The 25,028-nt window shown below is 39.1% G+C and overlaps 1 protein-coding gene across 1 annotated transcript in view; it reads left to right on the top strand.

Annotated features, from left to right (window-relative positions):
- Window positions 1-21,953, top strand: part of LOC136881029 (galectin-4) — a 33,529-nt gene extending 11,576 nt beyond the window's left edge. The window contains exons 3-5 of the mRNA XM_067153621.2: window positions 13,818-14,027; window positions 19,810-19,898; window positions 21,425-21,953. Coding sequence (XP_067009722.1) covers window positions 13,818-14,027; window positions 19,810-19,898; window positions 21,425-21,800 — 675 coding nt within the window. The 3' untranslated portion in view covers window positions 21,801-21,953. The remainder of the gene's footprint in view (window positions 1-13,817; window positions 14,028-19,809; window positions 19,899-21,424) is intronic.
- The last annotated feature ends 3,075 nt before the right edge of the window (window positions 21,954-25,028 follow it).

A 25,028-nucleotide genomic window follows, 5' to 3' on the forward strand; every position in this document is an offset into this window, starting at 1 on the left:
CTTCGCGCCAGTGGTTGACTACTGGCAGGAGCTATTACTCATATTATTTCAAAATTCCATTCAATATCGTTAGTAGCCTTGCGATTACTGGCAAACGCCGATTACATGGTAACCTTCAGACTCCAAAACACAGTGAACATCGCACGGAGGGCACAATACTCTGGACCACATCGGGCAGTGGTCGCTGCGTGGAGGGTCTTCTTTACTTATCATAGCATGTTTGTTTATTTTAACTGTGTATTTGTTTGGTTCATTACTAACAACACAGGGTCCAAATTGGAGGCCACCTCTGTATAGACCCATTGGAAACAAATAAATAAATACATACATACATACATACTGTACCATTACATTACATTTGCGGCGATAACCGTCATGGAAACAGTGGACAAATATTGCGTAGAACAGCTTCAGGCAATGTACAAATGTACAGAATGGAGATAGAGTAAATCGATATCGACCGGTCACAAAGAAAAGAGTTTCAAGATTAAATAATTATGGACCGTAAAAAAAAAATGAATTGAACCGATTCTTGACTACCTTGAAAAAAAAATTACAATTTGAAGAGGATCAGCACGACCTACTGGCAGAGAAGAAAGGGATTGACGTGATATCAAATATTAAAGTAATATTATATATACTTCGTTGAAGAGTTTAACTGCTAATATCTGCAGGATAAACATAGAATTTAAAGAAGAACATTTGTTATTGTGTCGGTCAAATACTGAAGCAGAAAGAGACTACAGCCGGGTCGAACATTGAAATGAAAGTGGCCGAAATCAATATCATAGCGGCCAGTTTATGCTAAGAAAAGCATAATTTGTTGTTTTCAAGTTGGAAACAATATCTGTTTAGGCAATAGAATTAACGAGAAATAGGCCGAGTTAAAGATATCAACAAAGTTAAGAGAGATATTTATGACCAATACGAGAATCACATAGCAAATTATACGCATTGAATAACCTACTGTTCACCAGTGAAATATGCATTCTACCATGTATTTGTTGTTTTATCATTTCATGAGAACTGATGGAAACAGATGGAAAGATCGCTCAAGATGAAAATTAGCTCAAGACAAGATGTCCAGCCGAAGCCAGAGATGACGTAACCTTTGGACTGCGATGGCTGCCTGTTCCAAGATGCCCTAGACCAGGAGGAATTCAGCAGCAGAATCCCGTTACGAGATAAGTATTATGGTTTGCATCGTACTGAATTTGAAATCATTTGATGGAAAATATTTTGTTTGAGTGCAGGAGAGCTAACAGTAAGAGATTTAGTGCCATTGAACGGATACTAGAGTGTGAATTTCAATTATTAACCGATGATATGTGCCATTTTCTGTAGTATAACTGTAGTGCTTGCAAGATGATTTTTGGTTCATGGAAACAAGAACAGAATGAGCATAAGTACATGATTAATGCCAATCTATATGAACAGACCGTGTAACATTAGACCAGTTGTGGTTAAAGGAAATGCATGCGAGATACGAAACATAACCTAGTAATTGTGGTCAATGTGAGCAGCAGACATGGCCAGTACGATAATTGCATTGTAAGGGAATGTTGAAATATTAAGGAGTTGCAGTTTGTGAGAGAATGTTCAGGTTATGGATCATTTCTACCGTAACACAGAGAGTATTTAAATGAAGTTAAATGAATATGTTTTTTTTTTTTAAGTATGGAGGTATATGAAGGAAATGAAATATTAGTATGGCAGAATGTTGTTATTATGAGATATATGATTTGGTTCGTCGCGTGAGTAATGGATAATTGCGAGTTCCTGTGTTACAAATAGTATTTATATTGAAGTTAGCACTGCAAGCGAAGGATTCAGGCCATGTTCAGTTGAATGTATGATTTGATCCAAACATTAGATGTTTCGTAGTGACTTTCAAACTAAAGATATTGCTAGGTTACTTGTTTATTATACGTCATGTAGTGTAAATATACTAGAGTAATATGGAATCTCACATAAATATATGAGAAGTTCAGCGCGTCAATGCTGATTAGTAGAACGGTTTTTCTTTTGACAAAATCTTGGCACAGCGATGAGATATTTGAGAATGTAAGTAAAAGAATTGGCATATGATCAGGAATTCACGTGGCACGATTTTCGCAGGTTAGACTGATTTATTATTATATCTATGGCACTCTGTAGTAAGGATATTTGGTTTGTCGTGTACATATAATGGTGTACAGTTTTAATTTACTCAATTTTAGCAATGATAGGAATGTTTGTAGCTGCATTGGTGTTTCTGAAACCATAATTAAACAACATAATACTTATCTCGTGACATAAAGAGTCAGCAGTGAGAATCCAAACAAGCAAACCAAAAGTAAAGATGAGAATCCAAGTGATGCCCCAAAGACATTCCCAAACAGTAGTAACAGGAAGATATTCCACTCCCCCTTGATGAATAAAGTTATGATCCCTACCTTTTCCAATATATTAATTTAAAATATTGAAAAATGGTATATTATTGGAGAATAATGTAAATGTACTCAATTTAACGATGATAATTTAAAGATCTACAATTATGTTTATCACCAAAAAAATCAAGAATCCAAGAATGGTTTTGTAATTTCATATGATTCCTTTTCTCCATTGCCGATAACTGAATTGATATTTTTATTATATATATTAGCATGCTAATAAACTAGATATAGGGTTATTATTGCGTTTCTGTTATTAAAGTAGCCGATATTACATAGTAGTAAGATTATATGCGAGTTAATTGAATTTATTTATGCCGTATAGAAAGGATTTTTCAGTTGATTACCAGAATATTAGGGAACTGAGTGATTGATTGAGTGGATAGCCTTACTTCAACGGAGCCTACGACTTATTTGGAGAATTTGAGGATATATTTGAAATAATTTACCCTGAGAAACGAGAATACACCTTTTATTATTGCACTTGTTCATGCATGACACCCCTGTTTTTCATGTAAATCACCCATGAATGATATAGTTCGGAGAAGAGGTATGATTCTTGCCCCTATGTCGTGAATTTAATAGCCGGAGCAATGCTTTAACGGGTGTAATACATAAAGTAATAAATAAGCGAAAAGGTTAGAAAACAAACAAAGTTTGCCTCCAACAAGATGATAATGATCTTAGCTATGAAACTAAGTCATTGTGATGTAAAATTAGTGATGAACACTAGATTCAAGCATGAACTGCTGTATAGTTAAGGGAAATATTTCATTTAAATTTATGTTGAGTTAATCAGACATGAAGGAATGAACAGTGCTTACTCTGAGATAGTCAAGGTTCCGAAGCATGAGGATATCCACTCACTAAGGTGATCAGACAAATAAAGACAAGGATGCTACATCACTTCTACTGAAGGAACAGGGAAGATCCAGAAACAGGAAATGGTGCAAATACAAGGTAGACCAATCAAATGCAGAATTCACTCTTGGATCTAACATTCACCAATTCCAATTTTGCTTATTCTAACCAACCACGATGTTCTTCTTTCTTGTTAACACTGTTATAATTAAGATATTCTGGAAAAGTCCAAGCTTGCAAAATTGGAAGCAAATCTTGCCGAACTACAGTACGTTCCAAGAGTGCGAAGCAACAGATAATTTGTACAAAATGGAAACGAATTTTTGTAATACAATCAAATGAATAAGAATTTTGTAAATAGTCAATTTTAAATGTTCTGTATGTCCAAAAGTCCAATTCAAATGAATAATTTTTTTGTACCATATCAACAAATTAATTTTCTATTATGTCAAATTACACAATAAAATTTCATACAGCCAAATAAATGAAAGTTCCCATCAGTTCTTTCAAAATGCTTTCTGATGTATAAAAGGTAGCTATGATCACATTATCAACAAGCATGTAAAATTACTTTGGATTTTTTATCAATCAGTCCTTGACTTTTATAAAAAATTAAGTAGAGGTAACTACCTCCCATATTTCACTGTCACTGTGTGTGTTTCAAAGGAGTCTTGTCTCAGTTAATTATAAGCTATAAATTTTATTTTTGTTCCATATTGAAGTGCAATTGAAGCCTCTGTGGCTCAGGTGGCAGCACGCCAGCCTCTCACCACTGGATAACGTGGTTCAAATCCCACTCATTCCATGTGAGATTTGTGCTGGACAAAGCAGAGGTGGGACAGGTTTTTCTCCAGGTACTCCAGTTTTCCCTGTCACCTTTCATTCCAGCAACACCCTCCAATATCATTTAATTTCATCTGTCAGTCGTTAATCATTGCCCCAGAGGAGCGCGACAGACTTCGGCAGCTGGCACAATTTCTATCCTTGCCACAAGCTGGGGGCTTCATTCATCCCATCCCTGACCCGGTCATTGACTGGAAAACAGGTTGTAGGTTTTCATTTTTATTGAAGTGCAATTATTATAAGAAATAAATTGACCTCACTGGTGGCAGACTTCTTTGCAGAGGGCATCGGAAAGCTGGTGTCATGATACAAAAAATACCTAAACCATTTTGGTGATTATCTGGAAAAATAAGTATGAAACTGCTAAACTTTGTGATAAAATAATTTTGTTATGTCACTGTGTTTTTTTCTTATAGCCCATTGGAGGTTGAAAAAAAAAAAAAGCCCTCATACAAACTAATCTGAATGCAACTCTACACTAGTGTCTGTGAAGATTAAGTGTTCTAGTCATTTGAAGGAGTGGTCTGTTACTACAAAGGAGGAAAGGATAGATTTTATTGGTTTGAGACTGTGAGTGAGTCTTCGGTGAATGCCATCGTTATCAAATAACTGGAGCCAGTTTTCTGTATATTCAAATAGTGTAGCTGGCAAGGCAATTCCATGAAATCGTTTTCAGTTACTACATTGGAAGCCTGGTTAAATGCAGTCCTGTTCACCATGGATTTTGATTGAACACATGTCTCCAAAAAAATCATCAGTAAAATTCTTATGTAGTAACAGACTGCATAGAGGGATTCTGCATTATAGTCAATAACTGTTACTGACTCTGTGCTGAACAGAATTTCAAAGGATGACTAGATGTGTTTTAGAAACTGCGTGCCTGTCTGTTCACAGAAATAGTGGAACATGAAAAGCCCCCGTGGCTCAGACGGCAGCACGTCGGCTTCTCACCTCTTGATACCGTGGTTCAAATCCTGGTCATTCCATGTGAGATTTGTGTTGGACAAAGCGGAGGTGGGACAGGATTTTCTCCGGGTACTCCAGTTTTCCCTGTCATCTTTCATTCCAGCAACACTCTCCATTCTCATTTCATAGCATCTATCAGTCATTAATAAATCACTTTGGGAGTGGGGACCCCATCGTACTAATAGCCTATATCCGTTTCATTCATTACATCCCTGACCCGGTCAGTGACTGGAAAACAGGTTGCAGGTTTTCATTTTCATTTTCAATGGGACGTGAACAATTGGCCAAGCTTTTATATACATAGAGGAAAGTTAACCCACTCGACTCATTTGACGTGGTGTTCACGCGACCATTGGCCAGGCCTTAAACTCAAATGACCAGACATTCACACGCCGTGCCGAGTCGTGTGTACTAGCTTATATTTTTATCACCCCTGCAAGGGTTTCCCTTTCGTGAATTTCTGTGGATAGAACAGGAATGTGGCTTGTTTAGAGCTCTCCTTCTAAGAACTTGCACCATTATTTATTGCCTAATTGTTGCCTCTGGAAGCACAGACATTTCATCAGGTATCAGTCATTCTCTTAGCTATAGACCCAGGTGTAGTACAAGCAAGCGACAGCAATGCTGTTGAGTTAATTGAAAGTGTCTTAGATTCAGAGGACAGTGATGGTGATTATGATAGTGTTGAAGAAGAGATTTAAGTGAAAGTGATATTTCATCTGATACAAGCGACAGTGAAATTGTACCTAAAGCCCCATGTGCGAAACCAAAACAGTGACTGGGCGTGGATTAGTAATAGAGATAACAAACCAATTATTTGTCACTTTGCAGTCTCTCCAGGGGTATGAGGAGAACCGAGAGACAAATATTTAGATAATTCTGTGTTGGAATTGTCTGTATTCTTGGAGGTTATGGACCCGTAGTTACCCACATTACGTGGGAAACAAATATTTACGCTATGGAACAATTATCGGACCCACTTGGAAAGAGACTGTGAAAAGTGGTTCGACACTAATGAGATGAACTTAAAGCCTCATTTACCCTCTACATTCTGATCTTTCAGGGTCGTAAGCCTCACATCCAATTATATTGGAGCAAAGACAAATGTACTGAGACCCAGTTTTTCAGGAGACAATGAATAGTGAGTAGTTTTTCCATCAGTTAATGGAAGAAGAATCTGCACGTGGCTTAACACCTTCCTGAGAGCCTTATCGAGAAATGAGTATCAAACACAAAAACACCATGGGTTTCAGGCAGTGTCACCTTAGCCTATTTGCTATGGCATGATCCAGTCATTTCAGAGGTCCATGTTCAAATCCCTTCCCTGGTGAATTTTTTTTCCCTCCATTGGTGCTCTGAAGCCGGCCTTACACAATGTGCAGATTTAGCAACACCACCTTGCAAAGCCCATTTGAATTCACCCACAATACAATCTGATTGGCTAACTTCAGCAGCTGATAAAATTACAAGGGCACAAGATATCGAATTACTTTGTTCAAATTATTTATCAGTATGACCAACGTCCTAATGTTCATATACCTCGTTCACATTGTTTCCAACTGCCCTGTATGTGTGCATAGTATGTAATAGACAGTGTTTACTTGGCTGATTGAATGTTAACTTATATTAGAGATTATTGGTGTTGTTTAGTATGGCATACGTCTTCTTTCAGACTGTCTCCCGAAATGATGGAGTACCTTCATCATCATCATCATCATTAATGCTCCACTCCAGTCATCCAGGTGTGGTTAACAAGCCTCCCCCACTCCTTTCTGTTCTTCCAACTTTCCTGCTCCATTACTTCTGCCACATCCAATCCAGCTTCTCTAATGTCCTTCCAAATTTGATCCATCCACCTTCTTCTTGGTCTTCCAACTGGTCTCTTTCTCTTAATTTCTCTTTCTAATTCACTTCCTGCTAACCGTTCCTTTCCCATTCTTTTTACATGTCTGAACCATCTCAGTCTTGCTTTCTGTATGTTCTTTACTCATCATCATAGGTTGTTCTGTCCGACTCGTTAGCTGAATGGTCAGCATACTGGCCTTCGGTTCAGAGGGTCCCGGGTTCGATTCCCGGCCGGGTCGGGGATTTTAACCTTAATTGGTTAATTCCAATGGCACGGGGGCTGGGTGTATGTGTTGTCTTCATCATCATTTCATTCTCATCACGACGCGCAGGTCGCCTACGGGAGTCAAATAGAAAGACCTGCACCTGGTGAGCCGAACCCGTCCTGGGATATCCCGGCACTAAAAGCCATACGACATTACATTTCATAGGTTGTTCTGCCATTCGGCAGGTCCAATCATGGCTGTGACTTCCATATCTCTCGATCTCATGCCCTTTTCTTCATTTCTGCATAATCTTCTATATTTAGCTCTTCTCTGATTTTAATATTTTGGATTCTATCTCTTTCCAACCGATGTTCTTAAAAATTTCATTTCTACTGTTTGGATCTTACTATCTTGTCTCTTATTAGTTACCAGTGTTTCTAGTCGGTATGTTACAATTGGTATGAAATACTATTTATATAATGTTAATTTCGTTCTCTTGGGTACGTTGTCATCCCATAAAAGCTCTCTAACTTGATGATTAAATGTTGTACCTTTACTTAGTTTGTTATTAATTTCAGGGTTGATTTCATTACTTCCATTAATAATGCTACCCAGATATGTAAACTCTTCTACATTTTCTAACCGTCCTCTTTCTATGTTCACTTGGCTTCTCTTTTTCATAGTGCATGACTAGTTTTTTTTTTCCTTCCCATTCTGAACTCCTTCAGGTTTTCATTCCAAATATCCAGTCTTCTTTGTACTTCCTTTTCTCCCTTTCCCCAAATCACCACATCATCTGCAAATACCAAAGCATTCACTTCATCACTACTGATACAGTAGAGTCTCGATTATCCGACCTAAACGGGACCTGGAGTATGTCGGATCACCGAAAATGTCGGATAATACAGAACAACTTTGAAAATGAACTGAAACAAACAAGAAGGCTGTACTCTAGTACTAAAACAATGACATGTTTTACGGTACTCTATTTAATGCATTATCAGATCAATTGTACACTGCATGCAGTATTGAATGAAAGCATTCCAAATGTCTTATGTAAAGAAACTTGTCAACAATGTCTGCTTGCCTGCTGATCCACGTTTTCTTGCTGCGAGATCCCGCCATCGATGAAAAATCAGCACCTCTGTTGCGCTTGCTTCCGGCTGTTGCTCAACATAGGTTAATGCCATTTCCAATGCACTTAATCTTTCACTGTGAGTCATCGTTTTCTCCTCTTGTTCTGCAATGCCTCGTTCTTCTTCATCATCATCCTCGTTTCCATTAGCATTCACAAAATCAATAATATCAGGGTCAGTTAGTTCAAACACCTGATCTTGTGCACACCACTTACTCGCATCTTCAGTCGTAGCATCCTCACAGCCAGGAATGCAATTCAGTAGGGGCACAATATTTTCCATGTCTTCTTCTACCACCTCTCGATGTTCAACCTCACTCAACAATATGTTCCAAGACTTTGCTAATGTCGTTGTTTCAACTTCTTCCCAAGACTGCGCTATCCAATATGCCACGTCTTTCATGTTGATTTGTTTTAACTTTTCTATCATGTCATTGCCATTGTCCATTTCCTCTATCAGGGATGAAAGGAGTTTCCGCCGATATTTCCTCTTCAATGTTTCCAGCACACCTTGGTCCATTGGCTGGCATAATGACGTCACGTTAGGAGGGAGGAACATGACTTTGATGTCACCACTTCTAAGTTGCTCTTCATTTGGGTGTGATGGAGCGTTGTCTAGTAGAAGAAGCGCTTTTCTCGGGAGATTATTCGAAGCTAGAAATTTTTCTACATCTGGAACAAACTGTGTAAAAAACCAGTCTTTAAATATGTCAGCAGACATCCAGGCAGCCTTCTGATTCGTGTACTGGACTGGAAGAGCATTAACAGAAATGTTTTTAAAAGCCCTAGGCTTCTTTGCTTTACCGATCATAAGCAATTTTGCTTTTAAGTTCCCAGTAACATTACTACAGGCAAGAACAGTAACTCTTTCCTTACTACGCTTGTAGCCAGGTGCAGACGTCTCGGCTTGGGCTGCGAGAGTTTTTGATGGCAGCATCTTGAAATTTAGCCCAGACTCATCACAATTAAAAATCTGATCACCGGTTAATCCTTCAGCAAGAATTATTTCTTGAAATTCCTTTTTAAATTTCACAACCTCATCGGATTTAGCTGACAGTTTTTCTCCACAGATATTAAGCTGCCTAATGCCGTACCGTTTTTTCCACCGATCAAGCCACCCCGCACTGGCAGTAAAATTAGGGTCCCCTTCATTAAACTCCTTCTGGAAATACACCGCCTTTTCTTGCAGAATAGGGCCCGATATTGGCAGGCCCTTTTCCCGGTGTTGAGTGAACCAAAGAAATAGCGCTTCACTTACTTTTTCGTACTCACATTTTTTCATTGTTTTTCTAATTTTCAGTGCATCACTTGTTGCTCTGGTAGAGCACCACTTTTCAATTTCTTCCCTCTTTTTTTTCCAGTCTCCCACTGTAACACGTCCAACACCATAATCTGAAGCCACTTTTTGAAGAGTTTCCCCTTTGTCCAGTCTCTTTAGTGCACTCAACTTGTCTTCCATAGAAACAATCACTTTCTTCCGTTTACTCGCCATACTCACAAAGGATATGAAAACTATAACATCCGCACCCAACCAATACTATAATGAACAATGACTGAAGACTCACTGCACCTGTCCTTGAGAGAAAAGCCGGTCCTACCGCCAGCGGTCAGGCCAGTGCTTGTCCCAAGGTCGCACCCTCCACACCGGGTGTCCCTGAATTTAGTCTCCACCAAAAGTTCAAATTAAGTCTACCAGTGTCGGATAACACGGAATGTCGGATAAGCGAAGGTCGGATGAGCGGGACTCTACTGTACTCTGTTTTATACATTTTATGATTTCATCCATCAATATAATAAACAATAATGGCGACAGTGCACTTCCTTGCTTGAGACCTTTCTTTCGTATAAAATGTTTCAAAGTCACTACTCTCCACTTGTACACTGCTTTTACTCTCACGATACAACATTTTTATCTTGTTAATTAATGATTTTGGTACATTCCTTTTCCATACGCATTCCTATACATGTTTTCTCTTAACTGTATCATAAGCTTTTTCCAAATCCAAAAATACAAAGATGATTTCCTTGTTCCTTTCCAGGTGTTTTTCCATTATTTTTCACACTGTAAATATCAAGTCTATTGTTGATCTATTTGGTCTAAAGCCATATTGTTTTTCCTGTGTTTCTATTATATCCCTCAGTCTTTTGTCTATGACTTTCTCCATTATTTTTAGCCTATGTGATAATACGGGTATACCTCTATAATTTTCACATGTCTTCCTATTTTGAACAATGGTACAATGCTTCCTTGTTGCCGATCTTCAGGTATCCTTTCATCCTTCCATATGGCATTGAGGGCTTGGTATAGACATTGTAGTTCACTGCTTCCGGCTGCCTTAATCATATCAGTATTGAATTCATCTTTTCCACTTGCTTTACCTTTGGTCATTGCTTTCACTGCCCTTTCAAGTTCCAACCATGTTATCGGGTTCTCTTCTTTTTCTCCATCTATTATTCCATTTTCTTATTTCCTTCTTCCTCCGAGCAGTCATCCTCATTATAAAGTTTTTCAAAATATTTTGCCATCACCTTCTGAAGACCCTTTTCAGCATGTACTATGGATCCATCTTCTCTCTCTAATGCCTTGATTTTTTCTTGATTTATTCTTTTTGATTTTATTACTCTGCATAATAGTTTCTGATTTCCTCGACTATCTTGCTCAGTTTTGTTGGTAAACTCCCAACATTTCTTCTTTTCTTCCTTGATACTCCTCTTTACTTGTAGTTTCAATCTTTTGTATTCCACATGTAACCTTTCTATCTTATTCTCATCCCTCTGATACATTTTTTTGCTTTTCCTTATCCATTTCTTTCTTCACCTTTGTTCCTTCTTTTTTTATTTTGTCTGTCCACCACCGTGTCGTCTTTTCCTTAACCTGTGTTTTTGTTTTCCTGCATGCCTCAATTGCTGGTTCCACAAATGTCTGTCTAAAATTGTCCCACTCTTCTTCTCCACTTCGTATTTCTGTATTAGGCAACTTCCTTTTTATACAATCTTCGATTGCCATTCTTTTATCCTCCTCCTCCAATTCCCAAATCCTGATCTTTGGTTTCTTCTTCAGTACAATTTTAGGGATTTTTTTTACATGCTTTAATTCCACAGTTAATAATCAATGATCACCTTCCATACTTTCACTGGGGATTATTTTCATATTCGTGATGTATCTTCCCCATTTTCGGTCTGTTATTATAAAATCGATGAGTGTTCCATACTGTCCATCCAAACTATATTGGCTGACCTTATGGCTATTCCTCTTCATAAACCATGTAATGAAATGAAATGATGTGTGGCTTTTAGTGCCGGGAGTGTCCGAGAACAAGTTCGGCCTGTCAGATGCAGGTCTTTTGATTTGACGCCGATAGGCGAACTGCGCGTCATGATGACGATAAAAATGATGATGAAGACGACACATACAACCAGCCGTCGTACCAGCGAAATGAACCAATTATGATTAAAATTCCCGACCCTGCTGGGAATCGAACCCAGGACCCTTGTGACCAAAGGCCAGCTTGCTAACCATTTAGCCATGGAGCCGGACCATAAACCATGTGTTCTTTATTATCAGGTTATTTCTGATACAAAAATCCAACAGTTTCTCTCCATCTTCACTTCTATCGCCATACCCATGTGGGCCCAGAACATTCTTGTATCCCATTCTATCAGTTCCCACATGGGCATTCAGATCTCCCATTATCATGATCCCATCTCCAACAATATGCATTTCCAGTTCATTGAGGAAATCTTTTTCTTCCACCCTACATCCTGTCTGTGGAGCATACACCTATACTATCTTCAGCAGTTCCATGTTTATATGTATGTGCATTATTATAATTCTTTCATTTACATACTTAACTTCAGCTACTGGTTCAACATTCTGATTCACTATAAATCCCACTCCATTTCTTTTCTCCATATTGGTGACATAATCTACCCAGGGGATCTTGAATATTGTGTGATACCAGTGGTGTATACCGAGGGCTACCAAAGCTATCAGTGAAGCGATGGAAAGAAAATGCAAGACCTAATACTTGGAAGGGTGATGATGATGCATCTTGGCACATTGTTCCATTTACAAAACTTGAAAGCAGTGAGAAAAAACATTGCACATATTTCTGAGAGAAAGGCAGCACAGACTCTTGTCCCTCTCCCCTCGACTCACCTCGCGCAGCTTGCTGCCTTGTGTATGTTGGGTGCGAGGACCAGGGGATAGGTGTGCTAGGCTTCAGTCTGTCACATCGCCACTGCTAACTATCAACCAACCATTACTCATCGTACATACTTCCTCACCTCATGATTCTGACTTAATTGTATAGATTACAGAGCCCTGCTATTTCACTCCTGTTTACCTCTACATCCTTGTAGGAGGACACTGCAGGGCTGCTGTTATAGGAGTAATATAGTTTTATTTTTATAGGTAGATCTGCTAAAATGAAATGCAATATTTCAGGTTTAGTGTTTTCATTTTGGTTGGAATCGAACCCGTGATCATGGGTCGGACACCACCACTGGTCTTCCGAGCAAGCTAATTAACCAGTGAATGATGGGTATGACCGTTGTAAAATTCAACATTTTTATTTATTAATAATAATAATAATAATGGTGCATGGCATCTGTATGGGCTTGGTGGCGACCTAATGAGGATAAAATGAATGGTGAAGATGTCATAAACACCCAGTTCTCAAGCCAGGTGAATTAACAGTATGAGGGGATTGATTCTGAATATTGAACTGGGGCATCAGACCAAAGGCAAGCATTCTATCTATTTAGCCACAAAGCCGGACTTTAATTTGCTAAACCTTAGGCTACCATCTCCACTGATCAGGGGTTGAGCAATGGCAGTAGCCGAGGCCAGGGCAGTAGCTTGTGAAGCAGCCTTGATAACACAGCAGTTCTCTGCTGGCTACTGGCTGCAGCTCAAAACGCTGAAGGCTTCACGTTCACTAAACCAGCCATCGAAAAGGGGTGACCTGAGTCTAGTAGTAGCCCACGTCTTGATCACAGCACATGCCACTGTGTGATACATCCAAATTTCAAAGGACTGCAGTCAGTTCATTGTTTTGCTAATGAAAATGAAAATCTATAGCCTGTTTCCAATCATTCGGCTAGGTCAGGGATGAAATTAATGAAGCTAGTGGTGGGGATGGGAATTGTGCCAGCTGCCGAAGCCTGTTGCACTCCTCTGAGGCAATGATTAGTGACTGACAGATGAAATGAAATGGTGCTGGAGAATGTTGCTGGAATGAATGATGACAGGGAAGACCAGGGTACCAATACCCAGAGAAAAACCTGTCCCACCTCCACTTTGTCCAGCATAAATCTCACATGGAGTGACCAGATATGAACCACAGAACCCATTGGTGAGAGACTGGCATGCTGCCACCTGAGCCACCAAGGATCTACATTTATCTAATGAAGAGTAAAAAAAAAATCATTCATATTTAATTGACCCTTCAATAAATTGTGTTCAATTGACAGGAAAGTTTTTTCCCCTTTCGGAATTGTTTACAAAACTATTTTTTGTTCTTGCAGGTAGCATTTGAAGGGGAACATTACTGTGGCTTTACATATCGTATACCACTGAAACGGATACGGTTTGTTCAAGTGTATGGTGATGTTGATATGGTTCAAATAGATCACCAACAAACAGATCGATATCCTATATTATACGATGGTATGAAATTGCACAAGTTCGTAATATACACAAAAAGAGGGCTTTCATACTATAATAAAGCATTATTGGTGAGTATATCACTATTACACAAGTTTACTCCTGTGAATAGGAGGTTCTCTCATTTTCACAACTCACATAGATCTTTAGTAAAGTGGTAACAAAGAGGGCATATTTTTAATGGCCATTGGACATTAATGGATGAACTGAGATCATTAAATACGTTATTGGAGAAACAAAACTATTCATAAAAACTATCTTACCCACTTTATGATTAATTTTTTGAGGTTTTAAAACTTAAAATTGTATACAATTTTGACATTATATGATCAGAAATGATATTGCACTTTATACTGGGCTGATGTCTTAGATATTGATTATTTTGAAATATGAAGATCAAATACTCACTAATACCTTCATAACATGCATGAATAAAATTGAGTAGTCAGTCTGTTGTTTATTTTGACAGAGAATAAGCTTTGTCTAAGAATTTTGGGTTATTCGCTGACAACTGGGATCAATGCCAACATTTTTATCTGTATGAAATGCTGGCCTTGCAGACTAGGGGTAGCAAGCCTGCCCGTTACCCAGAGGCCTCAGGTTTGATTATGACTCTGGTCAGACGTTTGTTTACCTGTATCTGGGGGGGCTGGTGCAAGGTTCACTGAGCCTACATGAGAGCAGCTGATGAGCTATTGATAGTGAGATAGCTGCTTTGGTCTAGAAAACCAAGAATAACAGCCTAGAAGATTCGTTGTGCTGACCCTGCATCACGTCGTAAATCCTAGGCTTTAGGGTTCAGGAGCAGTCACTTGGTAGGCCACGCCCATCAGGGATTTGATTTATGTACAGTAAACAGATGGAGAGCAGAAACTTACTGTGTAAGCACATGTGGATAGAGTACACTTAAGAGAAGGACATGGATTTAGAAGGGTCAGCTGCAGCCTTTGCCAGAGGAGGATAGAATAAAAATGGTGGAGATCTATCTTGATGCTGCTGTGAGGTAATTCCTGCAAAGGGAAGGCCAAAAGAATGTACATTTCATCATCACCATCATCATGAATTTGTTCCAGCAAGCCGGATAGGATGTTTTACAACGATGTGCCTCCATTTGTTATGGACTTGGTATGCTGCTTCTCTTTCTAGGGCATTCCATGTTTCTCCTCTCTCCTCTAGGTCTTCTCTTATCTGGTCTAACCACCTTTTATGTATGATGCAACTCTCGATAGCTGCAGTCGCTTAAGTGCGGCCAGTATCCAGTAATCGGGAGATAGTGGGTTCGAATCCCACTGTCGGCAGCCCTGAAGATGGTTTTCCATGGTTTCCCATTTTCACACCAGGCAAATGCCAGGGCTGTACCTTAATTAAGGCCACGGCCGCTTCCTTCCCATTCCCAGGCCTTTTCCTATCCCATCGTCACCATAAGACATATCTGTGACAGTGCGACGTAAAGCAAATAGCAACAAAAAAAAGTCATGATGGCCAGGAGACATCTTATATATGGACTGTATAACTATAACTCAAGTCAACACAAAGAATGTTGAGCAGGAATGGGCTACATTGCAGAAAGTAATCACAGAATCAGCTGAGAAAACCATTGGTTTAAAAAAGAAAAAGACAAGACTGGTTTGATGACAACAACAAAGAGATTTTGTGTGTCATCAGTGCTAAACGAGAAGCCCATCTTCTTCAAGATCCATCTTCAGATCCAAAGAAAGTGCACATTCTCAAACTCCCGCATAAATATCAGGGGCAAATAAGAGAGATAAAGATCAAATGGTGGCAGCAGGCTCAGAAACTGCAAACTGCCTGAGACCTGCATGACTTCTATGCAGGAATAAAGGAGTTATGTGCCCCAACTTGCTCCTCCTCCGTGACATAGAAAGCTGCTGATAATGCTACCACTATTGCTGATAGTCAAGAAATTCTAGAATGTTGGAAAGAACATTTCTCCACTCTCCTCAATCAAAGTTCAAATCCTGCTGAAAACTTTCTCGATGATGTGCCTCTACACCCCCAACAACCATGGATGGCTTTTCCACCAACATTCAAGGAATTCAATGCTGCTCTCCATAAACTGAAACCTGGCAAGACTCCTGGCCCAGATAACATTCCTCTGGAACTGATTCAAAATTGAGGCCTGCCTCTAAAGACCATACTTCACACTCTTATCCTCTTAATATGGGAAACCTGCAAAGTACCTGGTGTCCTTAAAAATGCCACTTTCGTTACTCTTTTAAAAAAGGCGATCGTAGTGTTTGTGGCAACTATCACGGTATATCATTGCTATCTATAGTAGGTCAAATTCTTGCTAGAATTTTGCTCAATCGCCTGCAGACTATTTCAGAGAGGATCCTACCCAAATTGCAGTGTGGTTTTCGAACGTCCAGAGGCACAACAGATATGATCTTCCGTGCAAGGCAAATCCAGGAAAATGCAGAGAGCAACAAACTCTTTTATACCTAGTGTTCTATGATCTGGAAGAGGCTTTCGACTGAGTCCCGAGACCAGCTATATGGACAGTACTGAAACACTTTGGCAAGGTCAATTGTCAAATAAATATTAAAGTTTATTTATTCCACCTGTTCAATACATAAAAAAAGACAATGAATTAAATAAAATTATAGGGACATGTTTCGCCCTTTAATTATGGGCATCTTCAGCCTTAATCTCAAACTGAAAGTTGATTAATCAGGTACCTGATTGTAATTAACTTACATATGAATGTGAAGGAAATGTTGGAATTGTGCAAAATGGTTGACAATAGTTATGAAATTCTTAATAACAGGCCTTAATAAAGTCTAAAATACAAATATTCGTAAAATTATACACTTTCTTGAATGTAGTTAAGAAATTCTTGAAATGAGGCCTTAATGAAGTTTAAAATACAAGTAGTCATGAGTTTATACACTAGAGGAAACTTTTGGATCTTAAACAGATGTCACTATAATAATCACATCAAGTGGGGTTTATAATAAATGTGAAGTGATAAAACTGTAGTTTTCTAGAAGCATGAAAGAAGAAGAGTGCTTGAAGGTAAGTTGTTGTGTTAAATGTTAGCAGGAAGGAACAGCTGTAGTCTATTGTGTAGAGTCGTAAGGGAAGTTTGGATTGAAGTCTGTAACAATAGGAGATTTACGTGTTAAAGAATGAATTTGAATGAAAGGAGAGTTTAAAGAGAAATCGAAGTATGTAAAACCACTTACCTCTTTATTAACGTTGAAATTGGTTGACATAAAGAAGATTCGGAGAGAAAACGTTGTGTGTAATTTCTTTTATTTTCAATTGTAATAGTATTAAATAGTTGCTATGGTAGCATTGAAATGACTGATATTTAAGTTACTAGTGTTATAGATGATGTGAGATTAATGCAGGAGAGGGTCGAAGCGGTGTGCTAAGTTTATATGTTATTGGCCGTGGTGGGTAATGGGAAATGAGTTCAATTCCTAGAACAATATAAAGAGAAACGATATCATCAGTATCAAGTGGAATTATAACATGTAAGGTCAATTGTGTCACAAATTGTTGAAGAAGTTACTGTTGGCATGGCTGAGAATGCTGGATGCAAAGTGCGATCTTCAAGCAGTGCATGAGCTGTGTCAGGACAGCTGAACATTCCATGGTCCATGGTTGAAAAAGTGCTGTGAATAATTGTGAGATGGTACCCATACAAACTTCACTCTACACACCAACTGTTGCCATTCAAGACCTTCGAGTAGACTTTGCTCTTACGTTCCTTGCAAGGGTTCAAGTTGGCGACGTGTGGCCATGGAACATTTTGTGGAGTGATGAAGCACACTGTACGCTCACTTGTTTTTCATGGGGGCCTTCTCAAGTAGTGAAAATTTAATTATAACCACCCTATATATGTTAATACTTGTTCTCAATGTATTAGTTTCAAAAGCAAAAAATATCATGCATTTTCCGTTTGAAGATGCATGAGATATTTCAAGGCATTGGATAGTAACTATTCTGATTTTCAGTCTGCATTTAGAGCTTAAAGTATAGGTACATTCTGTTCTTCTGCAGTCCCCCTTTTTTTTTTGTAGCAGTAGTAGTAGTAGTAGTAGTAGTAGTAGTAGTTATAATCTTACAGTTATATACAAAGTTTTTACAAGAAAAAACCTGCTAGAAAGCACCATTCATAGGAATAGCAACACTCAATTTTTATTTAATTGCAAATAATAATGTTATTAGTTTGTTTTTAAAAAGTTTCTAAAATGTATTTTGTTGCATTTTATTTCTTTATGCAAATAAGCAGTAAAGAGATCCAGTGTACATGTACATTTCTCTGAAGGCAGAAAAACCTACAAAGATCCTGTTCATGTGTTCAGACAGATAATTCAAAAATGTGATTCTTTAAAAGAATTTGCACTTCAAGAGAGAAATGTTTACAGCAGATTTTGATTTACAGAAGCGCTTATACAATGAAGGGCCAAAATTCACGGGAAGGGGTGTCCCATTAAAAAATGTGCCATGTATGACCCCTGAGCATTGCGGCATAGCTGAGCAGTCTGCCACAGACACCAGTGTCATGAAGGTGGCAACACGTCGCAAGTTAACCGACTTTTGTCACAGACACCAGTGTTGTGAAGATGGCATCATGTTGCAAGTTAACCGACTTTTGTTACAGACACCAGTGTTGTGAAGATGGCATCATGTCGCAAGTTAACCGACTTTGAACATGGGATGAATCGGCGCAAGGCGCATGGGTCATAGGATTGCTGAGATTACACGCTAATTTGTGTTTCCAAGTTCAACAGTGTCGACAGTGGATCTTCAATATCACAGAGAGAATGTTACCACCCATATAAACCGCCGCACAGAAAGACCACAGGTGTTTAACGAATGGGCATACTGGACTACTGTGAGTCAGTTCACCATCCAGTTGAATGTGAAAATTAGGAACCCATTTCTACCATGTCTGTAAGGAGGCAAATGCGCCGCATAGGCTTCACCAGCTGACGACCAATCATGTCCCTTTGCTGACACTTGAAGACAAAGCTCAACGACGTGCGTGGGCCCGTAAACATCTGCAATGGACCATGGAACCATGGTGGCATGTGGTATGGTCTGATGAATCACGGTTCCAGTTGTATCGAGCTGATGGGCGCGAGAGTGTGTGGCATATGCCCCATGAAGTTATGGATCCGATGTGTCAACAAGGTTGTGTCCAGGCAGGAGGTGGCTCAGCTCTGGTCTGGTCAGCACTCTCCTGGTCGCAATTAGGCCCCATTGTCCGGCTGCAGGGAGCGCTGACAGGTGCACGTTATGTGTACATTCTTTCAGATGATCTGCATCCATTTCTGGCCCTGTAGTACCCTGAAGAAGATGCCATGGTTCAACAGGACAATGCGCTATGTCACCACTTTGTGGTAGCACGCAGGTGGTTGGAAGAGCACTCTTGTGAAGTTACAACTATGGATTGGCCCTCAAGATCCCCCGATCTTAATCCAATTGAGCATTTATGGGATGCTGTCGGTGCTGGTGTACACTCCATGAACCTGCACCAACTACACAAAGCCAGTTGTGGGTAGCAGTACAAGATGGGTGGGTCCAGATCCCTCCAGAATTATTCCAACACCTTGTAGAATTGATGACTCGCCGTGTTGCTGCCGTTTTGAGGACTCGCGGAGGAGCAACTCATTAACATCACATTCAGTGTCTTCCCATGACTTTTGGCCATTCAGTGTAAAGCACAACACTATTCGCTTTAACTTACAAGAATTTATGTGATTCTCGAGATTTTGGATGCTGGCCTCAAGATTCACAAGTGAGAAGAATTCCCATTCCTAGCTGTAACAAATAAACACTGGCACTCTTTTAAATACATAATTTTCTTTGTCATGACAGATGGCTCCTGTTACTGCTCAACTGGGAGAAGGACTATATGAAGGAAGTGAAATAGAGATAACTGGAAAAGTAAAATTACTACCTTTTACGTAAGTTGATAGTACCACTAATTGCAGTACTTTATATTTTAAGGGGTTGAATATTTTTAATGAATTGATTTATAACTGTTAGGCTCTTCAGTCTGATGAAAGTAACTTGGAGTAAATAAATTTATAAACTACGTGTAAGAGAAAACATACGGTAACAGTATTATTTTTTAAGTACCTACAGAACTGATGAATGACAGACATAGACCTCGATTCCTCGAAACAGAGATTGGTTTTATTCAGAAGGTTATAAAATTCAAATACCTCAGTGAAATTATACAAGAGAATGCTGCTGTAGACAATCGTATCTCAAAAATGGAGAGAGCTCATAGACTAACTAAAAAACATCTACAACAAGAAATGCATCTCATGGAATGCCAAAATAAGCATTACAACACTGTAGTAAAAACAGAATGCCTGTATGCCAGTGAATGCCTCTTGATGAATTACAAGTAGGAGAAGCTGGAGATCCTAGAAAGAAGAATACTATGGAAAATCTTGGGCCCAATCCAGACTGAAACCGTCTGGAAACTTTGGAACAACAATGAAGTCTACAAAAATGTGAAGAAAATTTCAAAACAAGGAGGTGATCATTTCTCAGATATTTGTACAGAATGGACAAAACTAGACTAACCAAAAAGTTATTTGACTACCTGTAGAACAAGAAGACAATGATGGCATGGAAGTTCGTAAAGATCTAGAGAAGTCCAACATCCAGGAAATTCAGATGTTAGACAGGAAAACATTTCGGTCCATGATTCAAAATTTGGAAGGGTTTCAAGTCAAAAGAACTGCAAAGACTGGAAAAGCCTGGATGGATTAACAGAAGAAACAGCATAGCACCCACATGAAGGAGTACTGGTGGAAGAAGAAACTTTAGACAAAGAAAAAATGAAATTTTAGCATGATCCTAAGGAGTCAATTCACAAATTTAAAAAAATACAATAATAATACCTGCGCCTAAGTGGGCAGTTAAGAAGTAGTACATTTTCTACTTAGCATTTAAGCGTCCTTCCCCTCTTTGTACATAACTCAAAGTGATGTCTTGCACTTCCACCCACCCACCCACCCACCCACCCACCCACACACACACACACACACCCACACACACACACACACACACTCTCTCTCTCTCTCTCTCTCTCTCTCACTCACTCTTGGTTGGGGCAATGACATCTTTTCTATTTGCAAACTTTACCATGGAAATCGTGTGGGGAGACAGACAGACAGACAGACAGACAGACAGACAGACAGACAGACAGACAGACAGACAGACAGACAGACAGACAGACAGACAGACAGACAGACAGACAGACAGACACCTCTACCTCCAATATTCCGCGAAGTATTGCCTTGTCAAATGTTAACGGATTTTTGGATCACACTGTACATGATACTGGACACCTTGAAAAAAAGATTGGTCCAGCCATCATTATTAATTTTTAACCAGACTTATTATTCTTCTTTATTTGATATTCTTAGATGACACCATTAAAGAATAATTCTTTTTTAATATTAAATTTTTCCAGATTTCACATCAATCTTCAAGCAGGAACACAAATTTGGCCTCATCCTCTGGTAGCACTTCACATTAACCCTCGGTTCTTAGCAGAAGAGAAATCTCAAGTGATACAGAATGCTTACATCAAAGGAAAATGGGGACAGGAAGAGAAGACAACAATTAGTCGATTTCGACCAGGAACCTCATTCTCAATGAAGATCGGATGTCAACGTGGAAGATACGCCATGTCTCTTGATGGGAAACCATCATGCTTTTTCATTCAACGTTGCCCACCTGAGTTGGTTAACACAGTTTATATACATGGTGATGTTTGGATAAAAGAGATTCAGTACACAAGAAATATCAACTTTGTTAAAAAACCAAATGTTGTATATGGTCGATAATGCCTTCATTGAAACTCACGAGGGTAGGGCTGTAGTCACGAAAACTAACTGGTCAATCTAATTAACAGATCCCTTTTGCTTCATGGAAAAAAGAAGAATTTTCCTGAAGAAAAAGATCTTTACATGATCTTAGTAGTTTAATCCTTTGAAGTAAAAGAGACAAACAAATTAACAATGCATATTTAAAATGTACTTGTTTTAAAGGTGTTGTGTTTGTATAATAAAACATTTTCATGGCTAACCATGACTTGAATACAAAAGGCCTATTTCTTGTGACAGAAAAGAGTAAAAGTGAGGGTGGGGGAGCGCCGGTCATACGGCCATGGAATACGTCATATGGGTGATAGAAATAAGTGAATGCACAGAATTTATGTTTAGAAATATCTTTTTTGACTGAGCTCTCCTTTCACTAATGTTGTCAAATCACATTATTTCCAATCTTCATCAATTTTATTACATCTTATCAAGCGTTCTCGGGCATACCTACTCCATAGCCTACACAGCAGCAGTAGGCATACTCAACCATGGCTTGTGGCACTTAACTAACTCAGCTTTCTTACCCTGTATGCATGTTCCCTTACCCCTCAGCCTTAGATATTTTGAGGTTGTTGGACTTTTTTCACTCATTTTTTCTTGTTGTTTGTGTGAACCTTCTTTGAATTAGGACATTTTGAGAATTTTTACAAAATTCACAAATCAAGTCAAGTTTCCTCACAAATAACAATAAATAACAATGGAATGGAAGAGACTCGCCAACAGTACCCGGGAAACTGGAACTGTAAAATGATGATGATGAATGATATTGTTTTTACATTCCACTAACTACTTTTTCCTCACAAATATACCTCATAGAGATGAAATGAACTATACCTTGCAATAAGAGCTATGAGGTCCCAATCCCAAGTAACAGTAATTTTGCCACATGCTCTGAGCTCCTATTTCACCACAAAATGACAGATGCACACTCTGCTCACTTTTGCATCTACCGACATTGAATGGAACCTGCTTCTTTTCAAGTCAGTTATTACTAGAGACCTCAGTAAGTGGTGAATAAAGTGCTTCATCCTTGGTGGAACAAATACTTAAGAGGTGGTAAAAGAAAGTGGGACAAACAAGACACAAAGGTGTAATCATAAGCAGTAAGTTTCATACTGATCCATATTGAAATACAAATGGCAACTTGGAAAGCAAAAAGCTGGAATGGTGCCAACTATTCAGTACTTTATTAATATAAAGGCTACATTAAGTTCTATTGTTGGACAAGCTTGTGAACGGTTGGCTGTTGAAAGTGCTCTTGTATCATCATAGTGATAAAAGTAGTTAAAACCTGTTGAAATTGTTTAATTTTGTGTGTGTGTGATCCATTTAGAGCTATTTATATATTTCTCTTCAGTGCTTATTGGTAGAAATTAGGAGTAGTGATATTTATTTAAATTTTATAACAAGTAGTTCAGTTGGTGTTTGGTCGATTATGTGTTCTAGGTTAAGTAGACTAGCTAGGTGTACTTTGTTTCGAATTAAGGTTTAGGAAATAATTTAGGTAATAACATCAACTGTAAAAAATATATATATCTGTAGGTTCATTGGTATAATACTTACAAAGACAGCTTATTATAAGGAGTTGTAACTTCTGCAGCTTTTACATGTGTGCACACAATAGACACGGTATTTCGTATAGATATCCATTCAAACTATCTTCTTCTTCTTCTTTTTTTTTTTTTGCTAGTTGTTTTACGTCGCACCGACACAGATAGGTCTTATGGCGACGATGGGACAGGGAAGGGCTAGGAGTGGGAAAGAAGCGGCCGTGGCCTTAATTAAGGTACAGCCCCAGCATTTGCCTGGTGTGAAAATGGGAAACCACCTCCCGAATACTGGACACTGGCCGCACTTAAGCGACTGCAGCTATCGAGCTCGGTCATTCAAACTATCATGAAGGTAATAATTTATTCAATTAAGTAACATGATTTCCCTGTGCTGGCAAGATGTAGTGTTTACAGTGCACTATGTCTTCTGGTATGGGCTAGAATAAATTTGTTACTTTCATTGACCTGTCTCAGTCGTATCCTTGGCTTTGACAGTATGAAAGTGGCTGCGGTATGAGTGATGCTAGTAATGCCATTCCTTATGCAGCCAGTCCCTGCTATGAATGGTATGAAAATGTTGCTCATAGGGTCGGTTGGTGCACGCATTTCAGTGGGCTTGGCAGACCGATATGCAGTAGCAACTTCTGGCCCAGTGAGGAAAGCAATGGGAAACGACCTCACTCCTCATTTCCCTAGTACACCTCTTCAGTGACACCTAGGCAATCTATGACAGCTAATGGTGGACCTGTTGAGGATCCAACCAGACTTTGGGCTGAATACCCAACAAGTAACATGATATGCCTGTAAAGTGATTTTAAAATGAAGAAGTTAAAGAGAATATAGGGTATTTCACTGGAGAATTACTTAACAATCTTTGGATTGTTGCTGATTGCTGCGTTTCAACAAGAACATAGAGTATAGGGTAGTTGAGAAAACAAAAACAAGAATCAGCTGATTACTGTATTCCAATTAATTGTGGTTCCAAGTCCCCCACGTACTTTGCACCTTTGATTATTCATAGAGTAAAAATAATTAATAATCAAATTCCTATATCCCGATAATAACAATTCAAGTCACCAGCGTAGTTTTAACAGAAGTTTTTGAGAAATTATTGTAGACCTCCTCTTATATTTCAGCATTTAAGGACAGTTTTAATCCCCGTCCCATGTAGTAGGGAAAATAATACACTGAAGCAAATGGAAATTGCAACACCCAGAAGGAGTGGTGCTACATTGCTGCAATTGAACATGCAGGACGAGTGTTCAGTTGTGCTTCGATGGTTACACTTTCAGGTCTCTCTGACTGCAAGTTTGGACAACAATCAATACAGGTGTGCCCACCACGAGCTGCAATACATTGATGAATTCGTCGAGGCCTGGAGTCAATAAGGCCCTGGATCGCTTCCTGAGGAATTGTGGCCCATGCTTGCTGCACTGCACGGGTCAGTTGTTCCAGAGTTGGGGGTGGCTGAGGACGGTTGGCCAGTTGTCGACCCATCATGTCCCACACATGCTCAATAGGACTGAGGTCCGGGGATCTGGCGGGCCATTCTAAGGTTGTGATGTCGTGGAGAGCTTCTCTGGAGATGCATGCAGTGTGAACCCGAGCATTGTCCTACTGAAACATTCCATTAGCAATGTTC

The sequence above is a fragment of the Anabrus simplex genome, chromosome 9 (assembly GCF_040414725.1).
Source record: "Anabrus simplex isolate iqAnaSimp1 chromosome 9, ASM4041472v1, whole genome shotgun sequence".
NCBI classification, from domain to species: domain Eukaryota; kingdom Metazoa; phylum Arthropoda; class Insecta; order Orthoptera; family Tettigoniidae; genus Anabrus; species Anabrus simplex.